Here is a 25014-nt window from a genome sequence, read left to right on the forward strand (position 1 = left end):
GTGACAGTGTGATGTGATCAAGTAAGGAGAGTAGAATAGCTATCTCTCTTTCCTTACTCATTTGATCTTAACAAAGGATATGTGTGTCAATTCAGTGAATGTTTATATGTTGTGATTATAAAAGAGACAAACTGATACTTTCCTTCTCTGTCTAATAAGAAATGACAACTTTTTTTTGTACTTAGCTTGGTAAAAGAAAAAATACACACTGACTTTCATACACATACAAATTGATTAAAGTAGGAAGATAGATTAACTAATTTAATATCCAGTAAAGGCAAAAGGTATTCAGCTTTGAAGGTTGGAGACTTCGATGACTTTAGGCTGAATTTGGTCATCATTCTGGACTGACTGTCAAGGCAGTTTAATGATCTAGATAATCTGTTTTTCTAGTTACAGCAACTGATAGGTTGAGTTCATGAGAAACGTCTGTGCCTGCAGCACGTGGATAGTCGAAATATATTTGTCAGATTTCAAAAGAGGGAATACACTCAGTCGTTCTTCTGTACCTTATTTACTGATGCAGGTGTTTACCTACACAAAGGGTAGCTGACTTGTCACATGATCCTCCAACTGTTCTGTGACCCAAATATGGTCATGGCTAGTGGATTCTAGTTGCCTGGTTTACATTAGTGGTTTGCATCTCTGCAAGTTCCTTTCACAACCAGAGTCCCATTGTCCAAGTGATGAAGGGCTTTTGCCCAAAGCTCCTTGGATGCTGCCTGAACTGCTGTGCTCTTCCAGCACCACTAATCCAGAATCTGGTTTCCAGCATCTGCAGTCATTGTTTTTACCTCGTCCAAGTGATTAAGCCTAATGACATTCCCTCCCTCTCCTCCCCACACTCCCGCATTCCTACTTCGCCAAAGTACTTGTTCCTGGTGAGGTTTTGCAGACAGGTTGTCTCCATTTTAATGGTTTTGGACTGTAAAAGGTATGGTTATGCAAGTTCACTTTGGGATTTCTGTTCATGTATTGTGATTAATCCAAATCTTAAGGAGATCTTGCACAGACTGACAAAGAAATTATATAATGGAATCAGGCCATTTGTTCCTACTAGCCCATGTGGAAAGTGAAATTAACATGAACAATGATTCTCAATTCATTTACCCAATGTCTTTCCTTCAACTACTCATTCAAATATGTGTGCATGTTAACACTATCTCTGCTTCAATAAATAATGGTACTGTTCCATGACTTTTAAAAATTAATTTACTGGATTTGGACATTGCTGGCATTTATTACCTATCTCACTGCCCATGTGAAAGTGATGTGTGACATTCTTGAAATGCTGTGGTGCATGTGGCACGATATGGTAGAATGAATGATCCTTTGTAATTAAGGATCCTTCTAGGAAGTAGCAAGATAAAATTTCAAATTTCCTTTGAGGGAGAGCAACTCCCATCTGAAACCATTATCCAGAACTACGAGAAGGGCAGTTACAGAAGTGTGAAGGAAGAGTTGTCAAAGTGGGTTTGAGAAAAGTCAGTGATTGAGCAGTGATAGGTACTTAAGTAGATACTTCATAATACTCAACAAAAATGTTTCCACTCAAAAGAAGGAACTCTGTGAGAAGCATGAACAATCTACGATTAACAAGGATAGCCAAGGAGTATAGCCAATCAAAAACTAAGGTATTCAGTGATGGAAATTAGTGCTAGGCCAGAAGTTTGGGAATTTTTTAGCTATGGATGATTAAAGAGCTAATAAAAAAATGGAAATATTCAAAATTTGCAGCAAGAACTTTCTATGGGAATGCAACATGAATAGCCAAAATGAGTGAAACCCTTGGAGAATGCAGCTGTAGAATAAGTAACAGGGAAATGGCACATAATTGAAACCAGTTTTTTGCATTGGGCTTCACGATAGATGACTTATCCATTAACAACGGGATGTTTAATAAGCAAGGTGCCAACAGAGGGAAGAACCCTGTATCAGGAAGGACAAACCATTTGACAAACTAACAGGGCTAAAGTTGCCAGGACATAATGTTCTGTATCCAGCGGTTTTAAAGAAAGCATCAGCAGGAATATTAGATTCATTTGTTGAAATATTCCAGAACTCTCTGAATTCAGGAGGGTTCCAGCAGATTGGAAGACAGCTAAAGTGATGCCCTGTTGAAGAAGGAGAGAAAATCCAGAAAACTATAAGCCAGTTAGTCGAACACTGTTTTGGGAAGTTGCTAGGAGTTAATTACTTTTATGAAAGAACAAAAGATATTTATAAAAGCTTAATGGAATCAAACACAGTCAACATGATTTTGTGTAAGGGAAGTAATATTTGACAAATTTGCTAGAGTTCTCTGAGGATGTAACAAGCAAAGTTGATAGAGGAATCCATGTTCAATCCATTGATGTACACCGTGAACAGAAGTGATTCCAGAATCAAACCTTGTGGGATACCACTGCCACAAGAAACAGCCTTCATCTTGTGATTTTAGTGGGTGGAGGGGGCCAGTCATGATCACGTTACCTAGCTTAGATAGTTGACAATTTATTGTAATTTTGAGTTTGAGCAGCACCAGTTTAGATACGGGATATTATAATGCAAACAAAGGAAATATCTGACTTGTGACAGATGAGAATGCTATACCAATCCCAGAACCATTCTGTAGAATGGAGGAGTAGAGGCAGCACACTCCCAAAGTTCAGTGGTCCTATGTATTCTTATAGTAGTATTTGGTGGTCTCATTATTCCTCAGGGGGAGCTTCCAGTCTTCTCCCAAGATGATCGTTGGCTTACCTCTGGATCATCTTGTCACTTCCTCCCCTCTTGTTACTGTTAATATACCTTTATTTTGGGGCTAGCCATCAATGCTATGCTAATCACCTGTCTAATCCCTTTTGGTCAGTGGCCATGAGTCAGCTACTCGAGTAGCTGTTTTGCACACCACTTCAGGTATGGTCTGACCAAGAACCTGTACTATTGGAGCAAGACATCCCTGCTGTTGTACTTAAATCTCTTTGCTATGAAGACCAATAAACCATTTGGTGCCTTTTTCACCTGCTGCACTTATATGCTTGTTTTCAATGATTTAGTGTACAGGGATACTCAAGTCTCCTTGCACCACCCCCTTTCCAAATCTATTGCCATACAAAGTGAATAACCTCACATTTAACCATATACCTTCTCTGCCATGCATTTGCTGAGTCATTCTAAGTCACACAAGCAATTCTGCATCCTTCTTAGAGCTCCCCTTCCCAACCAACTTTGTGTCATCTGCAAATTTGGAGATATAACATTTAATTCCCTCCTATGATTTAGTACCATATATTGTGAATTGCTGGGGTCCAACACTGAATTTCTGTAGTAGCCCAGTAATCACTGTTTACTACTTGAAAAGGATCTGTTTATTTCTACTGTTTCCTGTCTGCAAACCAGTTCTGACTCCCACTATACATTACCCTCATCTGCTTTAATTTTGCATGCTTATCTTCTATGTGAGAGCTTATCAAATGCCTTCTGAAAGACTAAGTAAACCACATACTGCCTCTCCCTTATATACAATTTGTTATATCCTCAAATTCCAGTAGATTTATTGTGATTTCCCTTTCCTAAATCCACGCTAACTTGTGTCTGAGTGCTCTGCTGTTAAATCTTCTATAATGGACTTCAGCATTTTGCCCACTGCTATACCTTCTGTCTACCTTTTTTTTTTAAAATAGATGTATTATGTTTAACTACTCTCCAATCCATGGGAAATGTTCAAGTCTATAGAATCTTGAAAGATGACCACTATTATCTGGACTAATGTGGCCCTGGGAATATTTTGGCCTCTTATCCCATCAATTTCCCCAATATCATATTCTTACTGGTTTCCTTCGTTCTTCCCTCACTAGACCCTTTCCCCAACTTTTTGTTAAGACATAACAAAAATATATTTAATTGCTATTTTGTCAGCCATCTTTGTTTCCCATTCTAACTTGTTTGTTTCTGTCTGTAAGGGACTTACATTTGTCTTCACCAATCTTTTCTTTTTCACATACCTTGAGTTTTTTACAACCAGTTTGTATGTTCCTCAAAGCTTATTTTTGTATTCCATTTCCACTCTTAATGGAGAGTGTGGTGCTGGAAAAGCACAGCAGGTCAGGCAGCATCCGAGGAGCAGGAGAATCAATGTTTCAGGCATAAGCCCTTCAACAGGAATGCCCAAATCGTCGATTCTCCTGCTTCTTGGATGCTGCCTGACCTGCTGTGCTTTTCCAACGCCACGCTCTCGACTCTGATCTCCAGCATCTGTGATCTTTACTTTCTCCCACTCTCTTAATCCCTTTGTTCCCCCTTTGCTGAAATCTAAATTGCTGTGAATCAGAGTCTGCTGCTAATTGAAATATCCTTTCTTTGGATCTAACACTCCCTAGTTTCCCATGCTAGACAAGGTCAAAACTGTTTATTCCTGTCTGGCACAAAAATAAACAATTGTTGCAGTTGTTCCTTTGCAAAATGTAAAGGTAATTTTGTCTTTCTTTAGACACGGGTAAGTGCTCCCAATCCTGATGACCCAGAGGACTTCCCAGCTCTTGCTTGAAGCAACATTGAAATTTGGTAACTGGCATCAGTCTTGAAGAAAATAAGTTTTGGCACATCAGAAAGAGAGGCTTTTTGCTTCAGTGCGCAATACTGACTACAAGGAGTGGCAGTTGGCTCTCAACTACTGAATTTGGACTTTGCTGTTCACGACTGACTGTGAATAGACTTCACTCAATGCGTGTGGGTGAAAGATGGCATTTCTCCTGAGTTTTCAGCACCTCCCTTTGTGCTTACTTTGTGTGATATTGGCAAATGTCTTAAACTGCTGAAGAGAGGTATATTTGATGTTTAAAAAATGCTATATATTAAAAATATTGAATTGTTTGCTTGATTTGTAATGGTTTCCTGAAAAAGCACACGGGTAAGAGAATGCAGCCTATATTCTGACAAAGATGGTCTATCATTTGGTTATCTGTAAATTTTGAAGTATTGCAGGCATGTTATGGAAATGGTGTATTTGGTGCCTATTCAGCAGAAGCAGCTGCAATTGCAATTTTGAAGCCATGTTAAACATTGCATAAGTCCTTGAACTTGAAAAGTTGCTTATTAGACCACAAATTCAAAAAAAAAATCCTTTTCCCCTAGTGTCAGTTTTTGGAAGCCAAGTGTTAAAATTTGTGAAGTTTGAACTAACTTATGTAAAGGGGAAACACTGCATAATTTGCCTTTTTGGTAAATGATTGTGAAAACTTGATAGAATAAATGCAGATTTGTTGCAAGTTAGTTCTTTTTATCTTCATGTTGCTATACATGGAGCTGAATTCAATATTATTAATGTTTACATTATGGAAGCAGTGAGGGATTGTCATGTAGCACTTTAAGTACAGCAGAGTTACATTACCAAGTATTAGACACACACTATGAAAACATTCAGGGGTTTGTTTTTATAAATGATTACTCCATTGTATGACTGAGTAAAATCATTTACTGGTGCATCTGCTAATTGCTGGTTTGAGTTGTCTTCCCAAAATGCTGAAAGCCAATTGTTACTTTGATACTTAAATTGCAGAGAATGACCCATTTGGCTAAATGAATACACATGTCCTTTGACAGAGGCTGTTAGTCTGTCAGAAGCTCTGATTTCTGACAAAATGGTAATATTCCCCTTTTTAATCTCTGGTCCTGATGTTGGTTGCCTTTTCTAGAATGGCTGAGGACTTTACAGGGTAGTAATAGTTCCAAAAAGCTGTCTTTTCTCTCTCTCTCTCTCTCTTCTCCCCACACCCACCCCACCCCAAGAAAACCTTAAATTTATCAGCTTGAGTCCAGGGTCTCTTCGGTTAATTGCATTTGTTTTTAACTATTGATGAGCTTCCATGTTTGTGGCAGTGCTACAGGAAGAAAACGTGGTGGGTGTTCAGTGAGTGGACTTGTTTAACAAAAACTCATCAAAAACCTAAAACAACAGGAGGCGGACCATTTTTAATCCTCCAGCAAATGGTCTGTCAAATGGCACAGCATGCTCATCTGATAGTGCTTTAATTCAATATTCTGCCTGACTCTCCAACTCAAGAATCCAATATTAATATCTGGTAGTCTTTTAGACATTTTCTAATCAACCTGTTGAAATATTAGATATCCTTGCTGCAGGCAAGACTTGAACCAAAGGCTCCTGGCTCAGCGTAAGGATGCTATGATGCATCCATGCTATGCAAAACAGGCCCTAAACTAGCTTTATACACATTGGTCAATATTGACCAAACTGTAGGCTTATCTTGTAAATAACTTCAAGTAGTTGAGATAGTACCACTGAGTTGCTCGTTGGTGACACTTAAATTTTTACTTGCTCCAGAAGATAGAGCTCTAAGTTTCACAGAATCTTCAGTAATAAAAGATTCCAATCTGAACTCTACAATGGGGTGTTTCTAGGGGGAAGGGAGATGTAGAAATTAGAGTCAACGTTGACAGGTCTAGTAAATTAAAGCCTAGTTAACTTAACAGTCAGGCTCATTTAAGTTTGGACCAACAATTTTCTCCACCTTATTATTGTGACTTGGTGATATTTTTGGCCAGAGGTTCCATGGTCAAGTCTCTCCCTTCCCTTTTGAGGTGTGTCATAACATGCTTGTACAGGTTAATTTATTAATCTACTTCAGATGGGATACATCAAGTATGATGTGCTTTTTTTTTACATTGCAGTGTGCCAAAGAGATGTATGTATTGCTACAATTTAGAGATGCTGGTATTGGACTGGGGTATATAAAGTTAAGTCATAAAACCAGTTTATAGTCCAACAGGTTTTTGGAAGCACTAGCTTTGAGTGCTGCTCCTTAATCAGGTGGACAACCACCTGATGAAGGAGCAGTGCTGTGAAAGCTAGTGCTTCCAATTAAACCTTTCCATTTGCAGTAAACAGATTCTAAATTGTCACAATCTTAGGTCAGTTGTTACATTTTAAAATGATGAATTTTAAATACTTAGTTTGTGTAAAGGTTTTGTTTTTAAGAAAGTAGGGCTATTGAGACAAATGATGGGGTGCTTCCATTGAACCAGTTAGTGTATCTCCCATTTTCAGTTCGAAAGTGGCATTAAAGATATCACAGAATTTCTCATCTTAAAATGAATGCAAATACATAAAATGTTATGTTTATTTCCTGTCAAAAGGTTTATATACTGCATACATTTCTGTACAAAATAAGTTGCTCAACTCTGGCTTTGCAATGCAATTAATTAACATTAAACCAGAGAAAAGATTAATTCCATAGTTAAAAATACCTTTCACCCAAATTAAAAAATGTACACCAGTTATACTGGAGCAGATTCCAGTCAAGACTAAACAGAAGCAAATGCAAATAATTCAACCAGAATTTTAAAAATCTGATTCCTAACATTGTGCAGTACTGTATTGCTTTAACATGAATATACAAAGTTCTGTAACAAGTTAAAAAGTTTCTTACAGTACTGTTCCAGACAAAGTGCACACATCCAATCCACAGCACTAACTGTAGCTAAAAATCCACTCTCAAAGACATTCACTGCAAAAACTGAAAATACAACTTGTTCATGCATATAAAAATATTACCCTTCACCCAAATTTGGGTCAGATTTTTATAATCTTTCCAATAGATTAACAGCACTCTTACTGTTCCAAATCAACTCTACCACACAACAGGTAGAACATTTGTCTAATTACAAGGTCACTTGGCTTTTAAATTTCCTTAAACAATATTTGAAGAAAATTAATAACCATTCATTTAAGAAAATGAATTATTAGTATGTTTATTTTACATGAAGTAATCTTAGTAACAGCTCTCAATACATATTCTCATTAAATGAAAAGTTGTGACTTTAAAGTTTTAGGATTTTGTTTGCTACGGATAGTGTCTAGTGTAGGACAACACTTTTGCTTGGGGTATTTTGCATTCTCATTGATAACATTGCAGGGTTTTTTTTCCAAATGCATAGATGGTGGCTGTTTTTAAAGCATTTAACAGAAATAGCAAACTATTTCAACCAATGAGAATCTCAGTGACAGACATAGATATCTATCTTTAGAATTGAAGGAGGCACCATCTGAATACATAATTCACAAAAAATGATTAAAATTGCAACTTTAAAGTTGAAAGTTTGATTCAGTATAAACTTCAATGTCAAAACTTTCTTCAATAATCTAGTTCCTTCATGATCATTATCTGGAAAATAAAATGGCATGAAGTTTTCACTTCATACCACATTTTGTGTTGTACTTTCTACTTTGGCTATAAGATGGTGTTTAAAGGCTTGGTTTCTGCTTCACAGCTCAGGTACAATGCATTATGCAACAGGACAGTAAACACTTGCATTAAAACTTTCTTAATGTTCTTTACAGTTTCTTTAGTACATCAGGTTGCAAAGATCCATTATTACCATTACTTGTTATGTTATGGACAGGAAGTTCTCAAGGTGGAATGGCAGGGGAGTTCAAGGTCAGGACTGTCATTTTGCAGAATTCTTCTGGTGATGCGAAGGTGCTGCTCTGGAATAAATTCCTAGTTCAGTATGAGAAAATCTTGTTCTCCAGCTTCCTCAACAAATGTTCAAGGTATCACTTCAAAGTGTGAATGTTAACGGAGCAATGGTACTTTAGTGCTAATAGTAGAGTGACTTTAAAAACAGATATAATAAATTAGTGCATAATAAAAAACAATAGTTAGGGTGCATTTTATACAGAATCAGTTCATTCAAGAAATTAACCCAGGCACCACTAAATGGGGGGGGAATAATATGGGTGAAATCAAATCAAAAACATTTATGGTAGTTCTTATCAACCTTTTCACCCAATGATAGATAAAGTGAAATGAAAGGTTTAATGTGACGTATCCTTTAGTCAAGTGGATTCATTGCTTAGTTTTAGCCATGCCAATTGAGAGGGGTACATTACCTTGACAAACCAAAACCAATTTAATTTCTGCATTTCAAACCTTTAAGTACTTAATCTCAAAATTAACTTTCAGCAAGTTGCGATCTAAACCAGCAACTGAATTACATCTGTTTTCATATTTACAAAATAAAGTGGTGCAAAAGTATATTTTAAACATTTGATTCCACTTTGTCTCCATCCTTCAGGGAAGCTTAAAAATGTAATGCCTTTCAATATTATTCTAAAAGTTGACACTAGAGGTAAAACTAGGGAATAAAACAAAGACCGAAGCAATGTGTACTTGCACCTCTAAAATTTAATGAAACAGGTCAAAAGAAATCAATATTTTCCAGTACAAACATTTCTTATGAAGTTACAGATATACTTGTTGAATATGTAGGCTAGTTGTTGGATTTCACAATTTTGCCTTAAATGCAGAAAACATGAATGCTCTTAACAAAACCTTCATGCACAAGAATATTTAGATGATTTTATAAATTTGTTGTTAAAATATTTACATTTTCTGAAAATTATGGAAAAGTTTGTACTAGAGTGGGGGCATTAAATGTAAAGACCTGGGCATGGTCACTTTACATGGAAGGTTGTGTTTATTGTGAAAGCAATGATCATGCACACACAAGAACAAAATGTCAGCCAACTGATATCACCAACCCTGTTTGCATAACTGCCATTTTGTTATTTAGACAAGGAAGTGGATCATTCCTTCAATACTGGAGGAAAGGAACAGACAGTAGATGCAGCCTACTGCATCTACTAGGAGGGGCCCTACCGAGGCAGTGGCGAGGCCTGGGTGAATAAAGAGGAGTGATGGAGGTGACTACCTACCATATGGAGAGGAAGATTCTCTGTCAGCCCCAGCTGCCACATCCATCTCACCCCAAGTCTGGTTGCACATGTGCTACAGCACATGTGCAAGCAGACACTTCGTGCAGCCCATTGCAGCCAGCTGATGTCAAGCTGCACGAAGTGTCTGTGCCATTTTAGCATTACAATCATTTTGAATGTGGCACATCATTTAAACAGATGTAAGCAGGACACCTTTTCAAAATGTTAAAAACTAAAAAAAAGTGTTAAGGAGAAATAGACTTGACAAAAAAGTATTTACTGGATTACAGCAGAGGACCTAGTTGGAGAGATCAGCTGGAATAGCAGAAAAAGATTAGGGAAACAACTTGAAATATCTCCAAACAAGCAAGCAGGGACTTATAGAGCAGGAGATTGAATACTCAAGAACCCATTATCTGTTTTAAAAATAAAATCAGGACTGGGAAATTATATAGTTAACTAGTTTAATTAATAATATTTCAGTATGAAAACCAGACATTCAGGTAGCAATATTGACATTCTAATATTATTCTAGTTGATTTGTGGTGATATATAATGAATGTGAGGAATGAACATATTTTGCAAAATTTCCTTCAGCAGATTGTTCTTGGCCCTAAGCTCGTAGCATTTCTGGATGTGGTATTGAGAAATCATACAATCCCTACAGTGTGGAAACAGGCCATTTGGCCCAACAAATCCACACTGACCCTCTGAAGTGTATCCCACTCCTACTCTATACTCTACACTCTACATTTACCCCTGACTAATGCATCTAACCTACACTTCCCTGAACACTATGGGCAATTTAGCATAGCTAATCCACTGAGCCTGCACATCTTTGAACTGTGGGGAGGAGGAAACCCACACGTACACAGGTAGAATGTGCAAACTCCACAGATAGTCCCCCCAGGCTGGAATCAAACCCGGGTCCCTGACACAGACAGCAGTGCTAACCACTGAGCCATCCTGCTGCCCCAATGAGGTGGACCAAATGGGCTAGGGGAAACAGTTGGTTAAGAATTTACTGTATCAGAAGTTTTAAATTAGCAATGGCAAACTGCAAGAACTTCTAACTTCCTAGATGACTAATTTCTTCTTAATCCACTGAAATCTACCTACAGTAAAATGGAATTGAAGATGAAATCATAACAAAATGATCTTGAGAGAAGTTCTGGGTAGAGGTGAAATACATCAAGCACGAAAGAACCAAAGCCACTGCTCCTTGAAAGAGGATAGAGAGCATGACAAACCCTTTTTTGTTTTGTTTTATGATGTATGTCAAGTTAATTTTTTAGGCGAGAACCTGGCTAATAATAAATTGAGAGAAGTAAAGAAGAAAATACAACTAGTAAAGAGTCAGTCTAAAAATATGGCAGATAACAAAGAGAACATAAAAATCATGTAACACAAAGATCAAATGGATAGTAAAAGGTAGAGTGGGGCCTAATGGAGACGAAATGGATGATAGATGCTTGGAGGTTTTTGGACAACGCTAAAATATTTGAGTACTTTGCATCGGTGCTAACAACCGGAAGCGGCAGGGACAGGCCACTATAAATGCCGGAGGAAACACCACAGAAGCGCTTCACAGGAGGCTCCCAAGCACTGAGGATGTCACCTAGACAGGGGACGAAACGTTTGCAACAAAAATTTCCAGCTCTGCAAACAGAACCACAACAACGAGCACCCGAGCTACAAATCTTCACCCAAACTTTGAACAAAATATCAGTTGAAGCAGAGATAAAGAATAAAGTGAAAATTGATGGAAAGATATTCTGGAAAAACTGGCTATTATAACTGATCAGGTTTGTAAGATATGTTTTGCATTGCTTATTAAACACAAGTTTAATAGTCATGTGACTATTCCAAACTGACTTTATAACTAGCTTTGCTGAGCTAGCTGCTTCACAAGTTACTTTCACATATAGGAGTTAACAGCATGGACAGCTGTGACAAACAAGACTTGCCAAGTCCAAATGGTTGGAGCAGAAGGAAAATGCGGAGAGCAAAACAATAGCAGTTGGTGTGTTGAACAGCACAAACAGGCTGTAGTTTATGAGCAGAAGGCCTACCATAACCTTCCAATCTTGCCAACATATGGGGGAATTGTCAGAGGATTAGAAAGTACCAATGTGCTGATCTTATTCATGAAAGAATGCTAGGATAGTCATACTAACTACAGACCAGTCACTTTAACATCAGTGGTTGGTAACATTTTAGAAACAATAAATTGGGGAAAAATAAACAGGCACATGCAAAGCTTTTAGTTAATTAAAAATCGCCAATACAGGTCTGTAAATGTCACATCACGCTTGAGTAATCCAAATGAATTTTCCAAAGTACTAACTGAGAAGGATATTGAAGGGAATTTAATGGATGTTGTCTAAATGCTTTGTACAAAAGCATTTGACAAAGGCTGGTTATCAAAACTGAGGCCTGTGCCATAATGTCAGCTTAATGGAGCAGTTATATCTAGAGCACAGTAATTCTAATCGACAATTTACAAAATATGGTTTTCATGTTCTGCATCCCTACCAAACCCATGCAGACCTTTTTGTCTATCTTAATATTTCAGTGCTTTCATGATTTGATGTTAGTTCAAAGAACTGAGTGAAGGAAAGCAGCTATATTTCCAATCAGGATGATGGGCAGCTTGGAGGGCAACTTGCAGTTGGTGCTGTTCCTATATATCTGTTGACCGTCCCAAGTGTTAGGGGTCAGAAGTTTGGAAGTTGTGACAAAAAAACTTAGTTTTAGTGCATCTTGTACGTGGGACATACTGCTGCCAGTGTGTTTCAGTGGTAAAGGGAGTGTGTGCAGAACAGGGTGAATGGGATGCTATTCTTTAGGGAGTCAGGTGATGAGTTAACTTGCTTCAGAATTCCTAGCCACTGACCTGCTCTTGTAGCTGCAATATTTATATCGTTGATCCAGTTCGGTTTCTGATCAATGGTAGCCTTCGGGACATTTTTGTTTAATGTTTGTTCACAGGATGTGTGTGCTATTGCCAAGGCCATTAATTTTTACCATCCCCAATTGGCCTGGAGAAGGTGGTATTGAACTGCCATATTATATTGCAGTCCTTGATGCGTAGGAACACTTGTTGGCAAGAGTTTAATTTTGAACCAGATGGTAGGGAATTCAGGGACAGTAATTCCATTGAATATCAGTGATCTGTCTGATTCTCTGCAGTTTTTAGTAGGTGAGAGAGAGCAGGTCATAAAAAAATGCATTAGGAGAGTAGGATAAAAGTAGAAGCCTGGAGAGATAATAGGAGAATGGTGGAGAACTGCAATATAGCACGTGTACTACAGCTGCAGGAAGAGAGCATAAACACTGAAGGCAGAAAAGTTCACTGCTTAGTGTATACATTTAAATTAAACCACAAAGAAGAATATATTTGAGCTTGAATGTATTCTCCAAATAATTTACAATAATGAACGAGTGTAATAATATACTGCTGGCTTTTTTCTATACAGGAATTGCCACAGTATACAGTATCCATTTCCTTCTTTCCAACAATATTAAAAAAGTATTTCATTGTGATAGTACTTGACAACATTGCTTTCACTCTTCGATATAAAATAGACCAAAAAACCAACCTGTTACAGTCATATTTTTAAAAACAAATATGCTTAGTTTTATCCAGGTTCCTACATTGCCAATATAAGCAGATAATCGAGAATCCACTTCATATTTCATGATATCAGCTAATAGTTTTAAAACTAATATTAATTTTTCACTTATACTAAATCTATTATTCCCTTGGACAATATAAAAGTATATTAAGATGCTTTTTAAAAAATATACCCACAGAAATTCTCTTTACCTCAGATTATTGTTTGCAGCCATGGATCTGGTTGTCCGCTTGCTCGTAGGGCTTAGACCAGGAACAGCACATGGATTTGAAGGCTTGCAACTCTGTGTGCTAGACTGCAGTATTATTCTATATTTGCATGTAGTTAAATTGGAACAGAAATAAAGTAAGTATTTAAAAAGGCCACCAAATTAGCAATTTGCTTCAGTTAAACCGACCTGATCATTTTTACAGTTCATGCCTGACAGTGAAACAGTTATGTTGCTTATAATTTGCTGTTACTTGTGGGTTTGATAAAAAGATTCAACTTGTATTTCTCAGTTTAATAATAATAGGGTCACATTGAATGCAATTATGAATCACAACGTAATCGGATGTGAAATTAAGTGATTATTAAACACAGCAGACCAATGCAGATGTTCAAAACATTTTAAGGATATCTTAATTACATACTCAGGTGAGAACACACCATCTACATGTTTATCTCCAAGGCATGCACTGTCCTGACTTGGAACTATATTAACTATTTTGTCATTTTGTATATGTTTTAGGATTTATTGGCAACCGAACATACACTTCCCTCAGTTCCTCTTTATAGTTTGCATGCTTCTGGTACTAAAATGAAATGACTTATCAGGAAGCTTTGCCCCTCTTCCTCCTCTCACCTTTTATGAATAGTACTGACCATGTTGGGAAAAAAAAATCTACATTTGAAAAGGGGATGAATAAACTTGCAATTATGTTGTACTTTCATAACAAATATATTTCACAGAACTTCAGTCAAGAAAGTATTTTAGCAAAGTAGAAAATCCAGCAACCAGTTTGCACATATCAACATACCACAACAGGAATGATAAACAATAAATAATTGAAATTGTAATTTATTAAATGTAAATAAATAAACCATCTCCCTCCAACCCAAACTATGATTTTATTCAAAAGTGCCATGGGATCTTTTTAGAAAATGCTGGCTGAACATCTCAATGAAGGGCACCTCAGATTGTGCATTTGGAATGTTTAGAGAAACATGGGGAAAACTTTTCACCGAGAGGGTGTTGGGTACCTGGAACACTGCCAGTGAAGGTGATGGAAGCAGGCACATTAGCAGCATTTAAGGTATACATTGGTAGACACATGCAAGTGAGGAGAATGGAGGGATAGAAATCACACACGAGCAATAAGTAATGAGTCTAAGATGTAGGAATTGGCACTGGATTGGTGGGTTGAAGGGCTGTATTGAATTGCATTGTATCATTCTGTCCTGTAGTGTTCTGTTCTATCTTATGTTTTATTACTACATTGAAAAAGATCATTTACAATTATAGGCTTATGTTCTGTCAACCTATGTCCTTTTAATTTTGAGGCATGACTGCTACTTTAGAGCAAAATCTGACATAAAAGATGTTTTATGTTGACTGTTCCCCCTCCATTTCTTTTTCCTTCTCTTCAACACAAACCTGTTACTATGTTTTCTAATGTTTTGAAAATGTGACATTTAACTGGCTGTCAACAAGTCATTATTACACCTAAACAAACTGATGACTACATTATAATGCTATTTATATTTGGATTTGCTTTAAACAGTCCTTTGAAGTGTGACTGTTAGTAAAATTAATTCCAAACCAAATGTCAGATAAAGGATAGACAATCTCCATAAAGTTTATTTAAAAAAATGATTTTTTATTAAACTCCAAAATTAAGTAGAAGTACTTTAATGAGATTAAGCTTCAAGACAAGATGCCAATAAATTCTAGATTATTTCTGAACAGGCTTCAATTTAAATACGGTGCTCATCTTAGTGGCCGGAGGCTCAGGTGAGAACACACCATCTACATGTTTACCTCCAAGGCATGCACTGTCCTGACTTGGAACTAAATTAATTATTTTGTCATTGTTACTGGGTCAGAGTCCTAGAACTCCCAGACACCACAATTGTGTAGCTACCCTCATGGGTGGCAGTTGTTCAAGAATTGGTTCACAAGAGCATTTCGAGGTGAGCAATAAATACTGCCCTAGCTAGCAATATTAACATCCCATAAAAGGTAATTGATTGATTTAATTTATGTTCCACTTAGAATCAGAACCAGAATAAAGAGGCCTTCTGGCCAGTTGAATCTACACAAAAACCATGCCATGTCAACACTAGCCTCACTTTCCAGCACTTGGCCCATAGCCTTAAGTGTAATGACATCAAGTCATTATTTCAATGCCTTATTGAAATTCTGCCTTATTTCAATAATTCAAGTAATTTTTAAAAAGGGTTGTGAGCTTTTCCATCTCTACTAATCTCCCAGGCAGTGCATTCCAGATTCCCACACCCTTAGTGTGCAAGTTGTTTTTGCTCAAATCACCTCTAAATGTCTTTCTAAGCTTACAATTCTATCCCCTTATTGACCCAGGTGAATAGCTGCTTTCTATCCATCCTGTCAATGTCCCTCAATCAGTTCCCCTCTCAGTTCCAAGGAAAACAACCAATGCTTATCCAATCTCTGCAAATATGAAATGTTCACCAGGCAGCATCCTGGTGACTCCCCTTTGTACCCCCTCCAGTTGAATTACACTTTTCCAACAGTGTTATGACCAGAACTGCACACAGTACTCCAGCTTTGGCCCAAAGTTTTGTACAGCTCCCTGCTGTAACCCCCCTGCTCTTATAATCTATGCCATGACTAATGATGGCAAGTGTCTCAAATGCCTTAACTACCCTATTAATCTGTCTTGCTACCTTCAGGGATCTATAGACAAGCACCCCAAGATCTTTCTGTTCCTCTGAAGTTGCTCCTATCCTGTCATTCATGGTGTACTCCCTTATCTTGTAACTTCTTCCAAAGCGCATCATGTCACACTTTTCAGGGTTAAATTCCATCTGCCACTGATCTACCCATCTGACCAATCAAACTACATTCTCCTGTAACCCAGTCACCTTCCTTATTATCAGCCACCCAGCTATTCGTTGTGTCATCTGCAAACACACTTATCCATCGATCCCACATTCGTATCTACAAATGTCATGAATAAGGGACCCAGCACAAACAGCCTTCTACCACCACTTGGTTTCCTTTCACTAAGCCAGTTTTGGATACAACTTGCCAAATTATCCTAAATCCCATGTGCTTTTATCTTCTTTATCAGTCTCCCATGTGGGACCTTGTCAAAAGGCTTTGCTGAAATTCATAAAATTACATCAACCGCACTATGCTCATTTACACAACTGGTCACCATCTTTTTAAAAAAAAATCAAATTTGTCAGGCATGACCTCCCTCAGACAAAGCCATGCTACCTCTGATCAAACCTTGTCTCTTAAGTAGAGATCAACTTTCTCCTTCAGAATTTTCTGTAATAGTTTTCCTACCACAGATGCAAGACCAATGGTCTGTAATTCACCGGTTTATCTCTACCATCATTCCCGAAAAGTGGAACCACATTAGCTGTCCTCTGGTTTTCTGATACCTCCTGTGGCCAGTGAGAAATTAAATGTTTGCATCAGTGCTCCTGTAATTTCTTCCCTCATCTCCCACAGAAGTCTGGAATACAACACATCTAGATGTGAGAAGTCATCCCTCTAAGCTTGTCTCTAGTACCTCATCGTCAATGTCAATCTGTTCAAGAACCTTACAGTCCCTCTCTCTGAATTCTGTATCTATATCCTCCCTTCTCCCAAGCAAAGGCAGGTGTGAAGTGTTCATTTTAATACCCTACCAATTTCCTCTTGTTCCCCATACAGATTGCCTCCTTGGTCTATTATGGGCCCTACTCTTACCCTGGTTATCCTCTTTCCCCTTCATATTTTTCATGGTCTCAATTTGCTCTCCAGTTGCTTTCTGGAGATTCCCCTCTTGATTGATTGGCTCCCTTGTACCTGTTAAAAGACACTTTCTTCTTGCCAATCCTGAATATTCCTAGATAGCCGAAGTTCTCTGGGCCTGATACTCTTACTTTTCACTCTAAAGGGAACCTGTTGGGCCTGTACTCTAATTCTTTTTTGAGAGTTTTTCACACCACCTAATGTCCTGTTGTAGATTTACCCTGAAATAGCTGTTCTCGTTCTACTTTGGCAAGATTCTGCCTTATTTCAATAAAACCTGCCTTCGTCCGATCCAAAAACGTTTCTTTGCAGACCATTTTTTTTCCTTTTCCTTAAGTTAAAGCGTAGTTGTGTGATCTAGGTAATATTATTCCATAAATATCATTGTATCTAGTAAGTTATGAATATCGTTAACAAAGTTGATAAATAATAAGACCACACACATCTCAGTACCATTGCATCAATACACTTCCTTGTAATTTACTTTCTATCCAATAATTGCAGTCCTTCCAAATCCAACAATGGATGATGGCAGACGATTAAAGATTGAAGGAGACAAATAGTCCCATAATAATGCTGGAGGATTCCAACACATCAGAGCAATGACAAGGCTGAAACACAGTAATCAACCCTAGGTAGAAGGGTCAAGTGGATAATTCATTCCCATATTCTCCAGCATTACAAAGATGACAACTTTTGGACAACTTAATACACTCAAAATATCACAAAAAACACCTGAAGGGACTGGATACAACAATGACCATGTGCCCTGACAATATCCCAGAAGCAATACTGGAGATTAGTGTGCATGAACTAACTGCATCCCAGATCAAGCTGTTCCACTACAGCTGCAATAATGGCATCTACCTGACAATGTGGAAAATCACCATGATGTGGCCTCTCCACAAAAAACAACTCAGGTCAAATTCAAGCTGGTCAATTACTGTTAGATCAGTGTATTTTTGATAATCAACCAAGTGATGGAAAGAGTCATCAAGAGTGTTTATATGTGACACTTATTCAGCAATAACCTGCTGACTGTTGCAGAGTTTGATTCTATAGGGTCACAAAGCTCCAGGCTTCACTAAAGTGTGGCCCAAATAGGAGTAAAAGGAGCTATATTCCAGAGGTGAAATTAGAATGACTGCCCTGAACAACAGCATCCTGCAAGAACTCCATCCCCTTCTCCCAATTCCTCTGGCGCGGCTGCTTAGAGGGAGAGACATTCCGCTCCCAAACATCCCAGGTGTCCATCTATTTTGAACAAGTGCTTTTCCTCCCTCTGTCATCTGGACAGCCCTCTGCCGCACCACCTCCATTCCCCATTCCACTGCTCTAAACCGCCCACTTCTCCAAACGCAATAAAGACAGAGGCCCCTTGTCCTTACCTACCACCCCAGCAGACTTTGCATCCAAAGCATCATCCTTAAATACTTCCGCCAACCGCAATTAGACCCCACCAGCAAGAACATCTTCCCCTGCCTCTCTGCCTTCCATAAGGACCATTCCCACAGACAGTCCTTGGTGTGCGCCACTCTCCCTAACGACTTCCCTGAACCCCCAGGTGCCTTCCCCTGCAACTGGAAAAGATGCAAAACCTGCCAGTACACCACCCCCCCTCACCTACATCCAGGGCTCTAAGCGGTCCTTCCGGAGAGACAGAGGCTCACCTGCATTTCCTCCAACCTCGTTTACTGCATTAGGTGCTCTCAGCATGGTAGAGAGTCTTCCCTACATCGTGAATTGTTCGCTGAGCATTGCAGCCAGGCCCACAGGGGCCAACTGGACTCCTCCCAGTCACAGCGCATTTTAAATTTCCTTTCCCATTCCCTTTCCAGCATAACCATCCTTGACTTCCTCCATTGCCAGAATGAACCAAATTGCAAATTGGAGAAACAACATCTCATCTTCCACCTGGGCAGCCTCCAGCCCAGGAGGACACAAGAGTTCTCCAATTTCAAATAACCTCCCTTCCAGCCCCTTCCCCCTCTCTGCCACCAACTGGACTCATTCCTTCCATTTGCCAACCGGGTCGTACCGTCTACGTGTCTTCACCTATTCCCACTTCACCACCCTGTCCCTACCACCCCCTTTAACTGCAGCTCCCCATACACCAGTCCTGAAGAATGGTTACATCTGAAACATTGACTTCTCTACCTCCTGATGCTGCCTAGCTTGTTGTGTTCTTCCAGCCTCCTGCCTGTCTACTCAACATCAATGCAATATCTAATAAAGTTTGGCACCAAACAGTCCTGGTAAAGCTGAATTCAATGGGAATCAGGGCAAAATTCACCACTGGCTGGAGTCATAGCAAGAACAAATGAAGATGATTGTGGTTGCTGGATGCAAATCTCCTTATCTGGATGGATGTTATTCAAACAAGAAACTTGACAACATCGAGGACAAAGCAGCCCACTTGATCGCCACTTCAGCAATCAATTTGATCACTCATTCCCTCCATCACAAGCACACTGTGGCAGCATGAACCGTTTAAAGTATGGGCAATATAGGAATTCCCCATGGCTTATTCCAAACCAATGAATTCTATGATCTAGATGGAGAAGGATAACTCCACAGCATGTTCCCCTCCAGGCCCCTCTCAAAAATAGAGAAGGTCAATACAGGAGACTACTATTAACAGTTTTGAGAAGAAGATTTGTAGCTCAGGTTGGAGGTTCCAGATGTAAGTTTGCTCGCTGAGCTGGAAGGCTCATTTTCAGACATCGTCATGATACCATTAGGAGGAGGAAAACATGATACCATTAGGAGGAGGCCATTCCTAGATGTCTCAGTAGAGCGAACAGCCAATGGGGAACTTCAAAACATACAGACTAAATACTGAACTACAGAAGCAATCATCCCAACACCTGCAAATGAAGCTGCATTAAAACATTATTTCAATGAACCACCACACACTGCAGCGCAGAGGAAAATCACCAATACAGCATATTCAGAAAGAATGAGTACCCAATGAACGCAGTCAGCCGATTTCTCAGCAACAAACCCAAACAAGCAGACAAAACGCGTCCAGAAACCAGAGCAACTTTCCCCTACAAAGACAGCTCGGAAATGACTACCAGACTACTCAGACCTTTTGGCATCATGGTAGCCCACAAATCCACCAACACACTAATACAGCAGCTAATGAACTTGAAAGACCCCATACAGACCACAAGCAAAACACCTTGCAAGAACTGTAATAAACAGTACATTAGACAAACAGGCAGAACATTAACCACCAGGATAAATGAACACCAACTAGCCACAAAAAGACATGACCCCCTCTCACTAGTATCCTTATATACAGATGAAGGAGGACACCACTTCGACTGGAACAACACATCCATCCTAGGACAAGCCAAACAGGGACATGTACAAGAATTCCTATAGGAATAGCATTCCAACTGAACTCTATCAACAAACATATTGACTTAGGACCCATTTACCAACCTCAAGAACAGGAACTGACATCACCAATGCAAGGAAACCCAAACACAAATAGAAAGTAGGTCACTAACACCAGTGCTTCACCAGAGGCTCACTGATGATGTTACCTAGTATGGTGACAAGACATCTGAAAGTGAACCTTCTAGATCGGTGAGCAAACTTTCACCCACAACTATTAAGACCATTGTGCCTGCGCTCACTCTTTAAAAATCAGCATCATCGTGTAGTGACAACCTCCTTATCTTTGCCTGTTAGTTTTATCTAAATAATTATCCAATGCTCACTTGAATATCTCAAATGAAACACATCACCCTGATGCAGAACAATATTGCTGCTCCTTTAGTGTCACTGGAAAAAATCCTGAAATGCCCTTTATACCTACAATATGGACATATCTCCAGTAAATTGCCTAAATAGTTCAAAAGAGTGGTTCGCCACATGTTTGCACCTTTTCTGGGGCAATTAGGAACAGCATAAGTGGCAAATCACCTTTACCAATGATTGCCCTTTGGAAGATGATGGTGATCTACCTTCTTAAATATTGCAGTTAATCTGCTGTAGGCATACCCATAGCGCTGCAAGGAAATGTTGAGATTTCAATCTAATAATAGTAAATTAGTAGTTAGTTCCAAGTCAGGATGCTATGTGGATAGAAGAGAAACTTGCAAGTAGGTGTTTTCACATACGGATTGCTCGTCTTTCAAAGTTGTAGGTCACAAGTTTGGAAGGTGCTTTGGAAGGAGGCTTGGCAAGTTGCTGCAGTGCATCTTATAGATGGCACACCACCATTATTGTGTATTGGCTGCTGGTAGTGTGCATCATTGAGGAAAGGGCTATTTATCAACTCACTCTTCCCTCATTAGTTGTTTAACTGTCAACACCATTTACGAACAGTGTAGCAGAAATGCAGTGTTTCATCTGATCCACCAGCTGTGGGATGTATAGCTGTCTATCACTTGCTGTCTTGCCTGTGTATATTCTTACATTGCAGAGAATAACAAATTAAAATAATATGACCACGTTAAACAAAGGCAATTATAATGTGATAAGCATAATGAAATTCCATATTTAGAAGTGGTCAATTGCAACATAGTAAGAAACAGACACCTACCTGAATGCCTGCGATGATGACCTGGTGTGCATTTTATTTTCTTCCAATCTGAAATGGGTAATGCAAAATCAATTCGACAGGTGAACAAGTGGCAAGTCAACTATTACACAATTTGCTGACAACAGAAATGCCTGATCTATACAATTTATAAAACAGGACAGAGAATATATTGCCTTAAAATAGAATAAGACAAGCACTTAAATGTATGATTGTCTTATGTACATGGGGAATTTAAAAGGAATCAAATTTCTTGTTTAAGAACCAATACATAGAGTGAAACTAGCTTGTCATTGAAACAAACATGGAGAAGTTCAGGTATGTCGAAAGCAGCTGTGGAGCAAGGGATTTGAAACAGTTAATGTTTCAAATCCCATATGACTACCCTTCAGAAGCCATTGATACATTCTGAACTGTTGAGAGAAACAATTTTCTATAACTTTCTGGAAAGGTTTTGATTTCATACTAAAACTGAATACTAGGTCAATAAATTGCAGATTATAGGGCTGCATGTGAGAAAAGCTGCGATGGAGGATTATGGTACTGGAATTGGAAGGCATGTAGAGGTTGTGGAAAATATGATCAAGTGAAACAAATTACTTGAAGGGACATAGCACAAAAAGAGTTATTGCAGCCTGAACAAAAAGTAGAAAAGCTGCAGGATATGACGAATGTATCATATAAACATGCAAAGCAGCAAAGAGACACTATTTGGCCCCTCAAGTCTGTTTCACTATTCAATAAAATAATGGCTAATTGACAAATGGAATTGAAAACACAAACCAATGAAATGCTGATAGCCTTCGATTCCCCTGCCATACAAGAATCTATCCACCACTGATTTAAAAATATTCAATTATCCCACTTAGTCCACTCCCCTCCCCCTGCCTTCTGAGACAAAGAATACCAAAGTTGCACAACTTCAGAAAAAAAAGGTTTGCACCAGTAAGAGTTATAAATTCTATTAATTTGTAAAGGTTAATAACATTTCAAGTGAAAATTGGAGCTGTATGATCAATGGACTGTACAGATTGAAAACTTGGTAGCAAGTGGAGGGGAAAAAAAAAGACAGTAGTTTGCAAGACTGTAGGCAATGGGCAAGACTGAAGATTTGTTTGAAAAGTTTAGTACTATATTCTGAGCTGTAGTTTAATTTGTACCCAATTTTTGCTTCAGAATGGCAGTGTCACTTAGGGCTACAGAATCAGGTCATAAACATCACAGGAAGCCTTTCAGCCCTTGCATAAAACAATCCATCAGTCCCATTTTCCCACTCAAATCACAGCAGTGTAGAATTATTTCCTTTGATGTCCACCCAACTCCCTTTTGAAATAATGTCATGTCAGTTTCCAATAATGTTGGCAGCAAATCCTATACCATTATCACTTGTTACTTAAAACGTTCTCTCACATTCACCATCAAAGCCCCTCAGAATCTTAACAGATTTCAAAGAAGTCAAGTCTTACTCTAAAAACTGCAGCAATTACAAAACAGCCTATCCAATTCTTCATAAAACAACATATTCATTCCAGGTGTTAGATTAAAAAAACCTTCTCAGAACTGTTTCCAATGCATTTACATCCTTTCTAAATGAAGATAGATTCTGCAGAGTACTTTGGATGTGGTCTCATCAATGCCCTGTATAATAGAAACATCACTTCCTCCTTGTGTAATCAATTCCCACAGCAGAAAGCAATAACATTCTATTAGCTTTCCTAATTACTTGCTATACCTGCATACAGATCTTTTATGATTCATGCACTACAACACCCAGATCCCTCTGTACTTCAGAACTCATCATTTAGATTCTTCTGCCAAAATGAACAATTTCACATTTTTTCCACATTATAGTTATGTGGCAAATCTTTACCCATTCAATCTATATATATCCCTTGGTAGCCTCCTTGTATTCTCTTTGCAATTTGCTTTCCTACCCAAGTTTACATTGTCAGCAAATCTGGCAATTGTACTTCTGTCCTTTCATCCAAGTCATTTATATATTTATTGTAAAAAAAAACTGAACTAATACTGATCTCTCACAAACCATTTGTGTTGCATCTTGTCAACCAGAAAAAAAGCCCATTTATGCCTACTCTCCATTTCCTGTCAGTTGACCAATCTTCTGTCCATGTCGACCTCTTATCCCCCTACACTGGGAAATTTTATTTTCCCCCTCAATCTTTCATGTGGTACATCAAATACCTTCTGAAAATACAGTTAATTGACATTACATGTTACTTCAAAGAACATAGATTATTTAAACATTATTTCCCTTTCAAGAAACCATTCTGACTCAAAAATTCAAGTGAATTAGGAAAAGTACTCTGATATATCTTTAATAACAGCTTCTAACCAATTCCCTTTGTTAAGCTAATCCACCAGTGGTTTCCTGCTTTGTCTCCCTGTCCAGTCCAATGTAACCTTCCCTGAATCTAGAGAAGTTTACAAAATTGAAACCAATGCATCAATCTTAATCTTACGAGCCACTTCTTTTAAGACCTTGGGCTGAAGTTCATTAAGACCCAGAGACTTGACAGCCTACGGCTTGAACAACTTACGCTGTACGTCTCTGGTGATCGTAACTCTCTCCATTTCCTCATTTAAAGCTTCTTCTAGGATGATGTTTATGTTTTCTATAGTGAAGACCAATGTAAAATACCAAATCATTTGTCATCTCTAATTTCCAAGGCTCATTCCCCATATTTATTTTCTGCAGGACCAATATACACTTTGCTAATTCATTTCTTTTAAAAAGATCTATAGAAATTGCTTGTGTATTCCTGGCTAGCTTTCTCTTGTATTCCATCTTTCTCTGTCCTTAAAATCTTTTAGTCAGTCATACTTTGCATTGTATCATGTCCAAACTTCTTGACCGGTCACCAACCATTGCACAACTATTTCCTGACAAAGGAAGTCAGGAAATCTATCAAAGAAAAAGAGAGAGCCTATAAAGTGGCCAAGAGCACTGGGAAATCAGAAGATTGGGAAGGCTACAAAAGCAAACAGAGGATAACAAAGAGAGAAATAAGGAAGGAGAGGATCAAATATGAAGGTAGGCTAGCCAGTAATATTAGAAATGATAATAAAAGTTTATTTCAATACATAAGAAACAAACAACAGG

At 38.4% G+C, this 25014-nt stretch overlaps 2 protein-coding genes across 6 annotated transcripts in view; one reads left to right on the forward strand and one right to left on the reverse strand.

Annotated features, from left to right (window-relative positions):
* zgc:103482 (uncharacterized protein LOC450001 homolog) overlaps positions 1-5249 on the forward strand; it is a 55088-nt gene extending 49839 nt beyond the window's left edge. For both annotated transcript variants that reach the window (XM_043713599.1, XM_043713591.1), the window contains one exon: positions 4472-5249. In XM_043713599.1, the coding sequence (XP_043569534.1) occupies positions 4472-4528 (57 nt within the window). In that variant the 3' untranslated portion in view covers positions 4529-5249. The remainder of the gene's footprint in view (positions 1-4471) is intronic.
* A 1857-nt stretch (positions 5250-7106) lies between these two features.
* The window catches only part of LOC122561627 (dual specificity protein phosphatase CDC14A-like), a 100553-nt gene continuing 82645 nt past the window's right edge, over positions 7107-25014 (reverse strand). For 3 of the 4 annotated variants that reach the window (XM_043713557.1, XM_043713579.1, XM_043713565.1), the window contains exons 13-15: positions 21897-21944; positions 13545-13661; positions 7107-8613 (exon numbers count right to left, since the gene is read on the reverse strand). In XM_043713557.1, the coding sequence (XP_043569492.1) occupies positions 8574-8613; positions 13545-13661; positions 21897-21944 (205 nt within the window). In that variant the 3' untranslated portion in view covers positions 7107-8573. Of the gene's footprint in view, positions 8614-13544; positions 13662-21896; positions 21945-25014 lie in introns of those variants that run through there. The other variant, XR_006315064.1, reaches the window with a different exon arrangement.

Source organism: Chiloscyllium plagiosum, chromosome 2 (genome assembly GCF_004010195.1).
Source record: "Chiloscyllium plagiosum isolate BGI_BamShark_2017 chromosome 2, ASM401019v2, whole genome shotgun sequence".
Classification (NCBI taxonomy): domain Eukaryota; kingdom Metazoa; phylum Chordata; class Chondrichthyes; order Orectolobiformes; family Hemiscylliidae; genus Chiloscyllium; species Chiloscyllium plagiosum.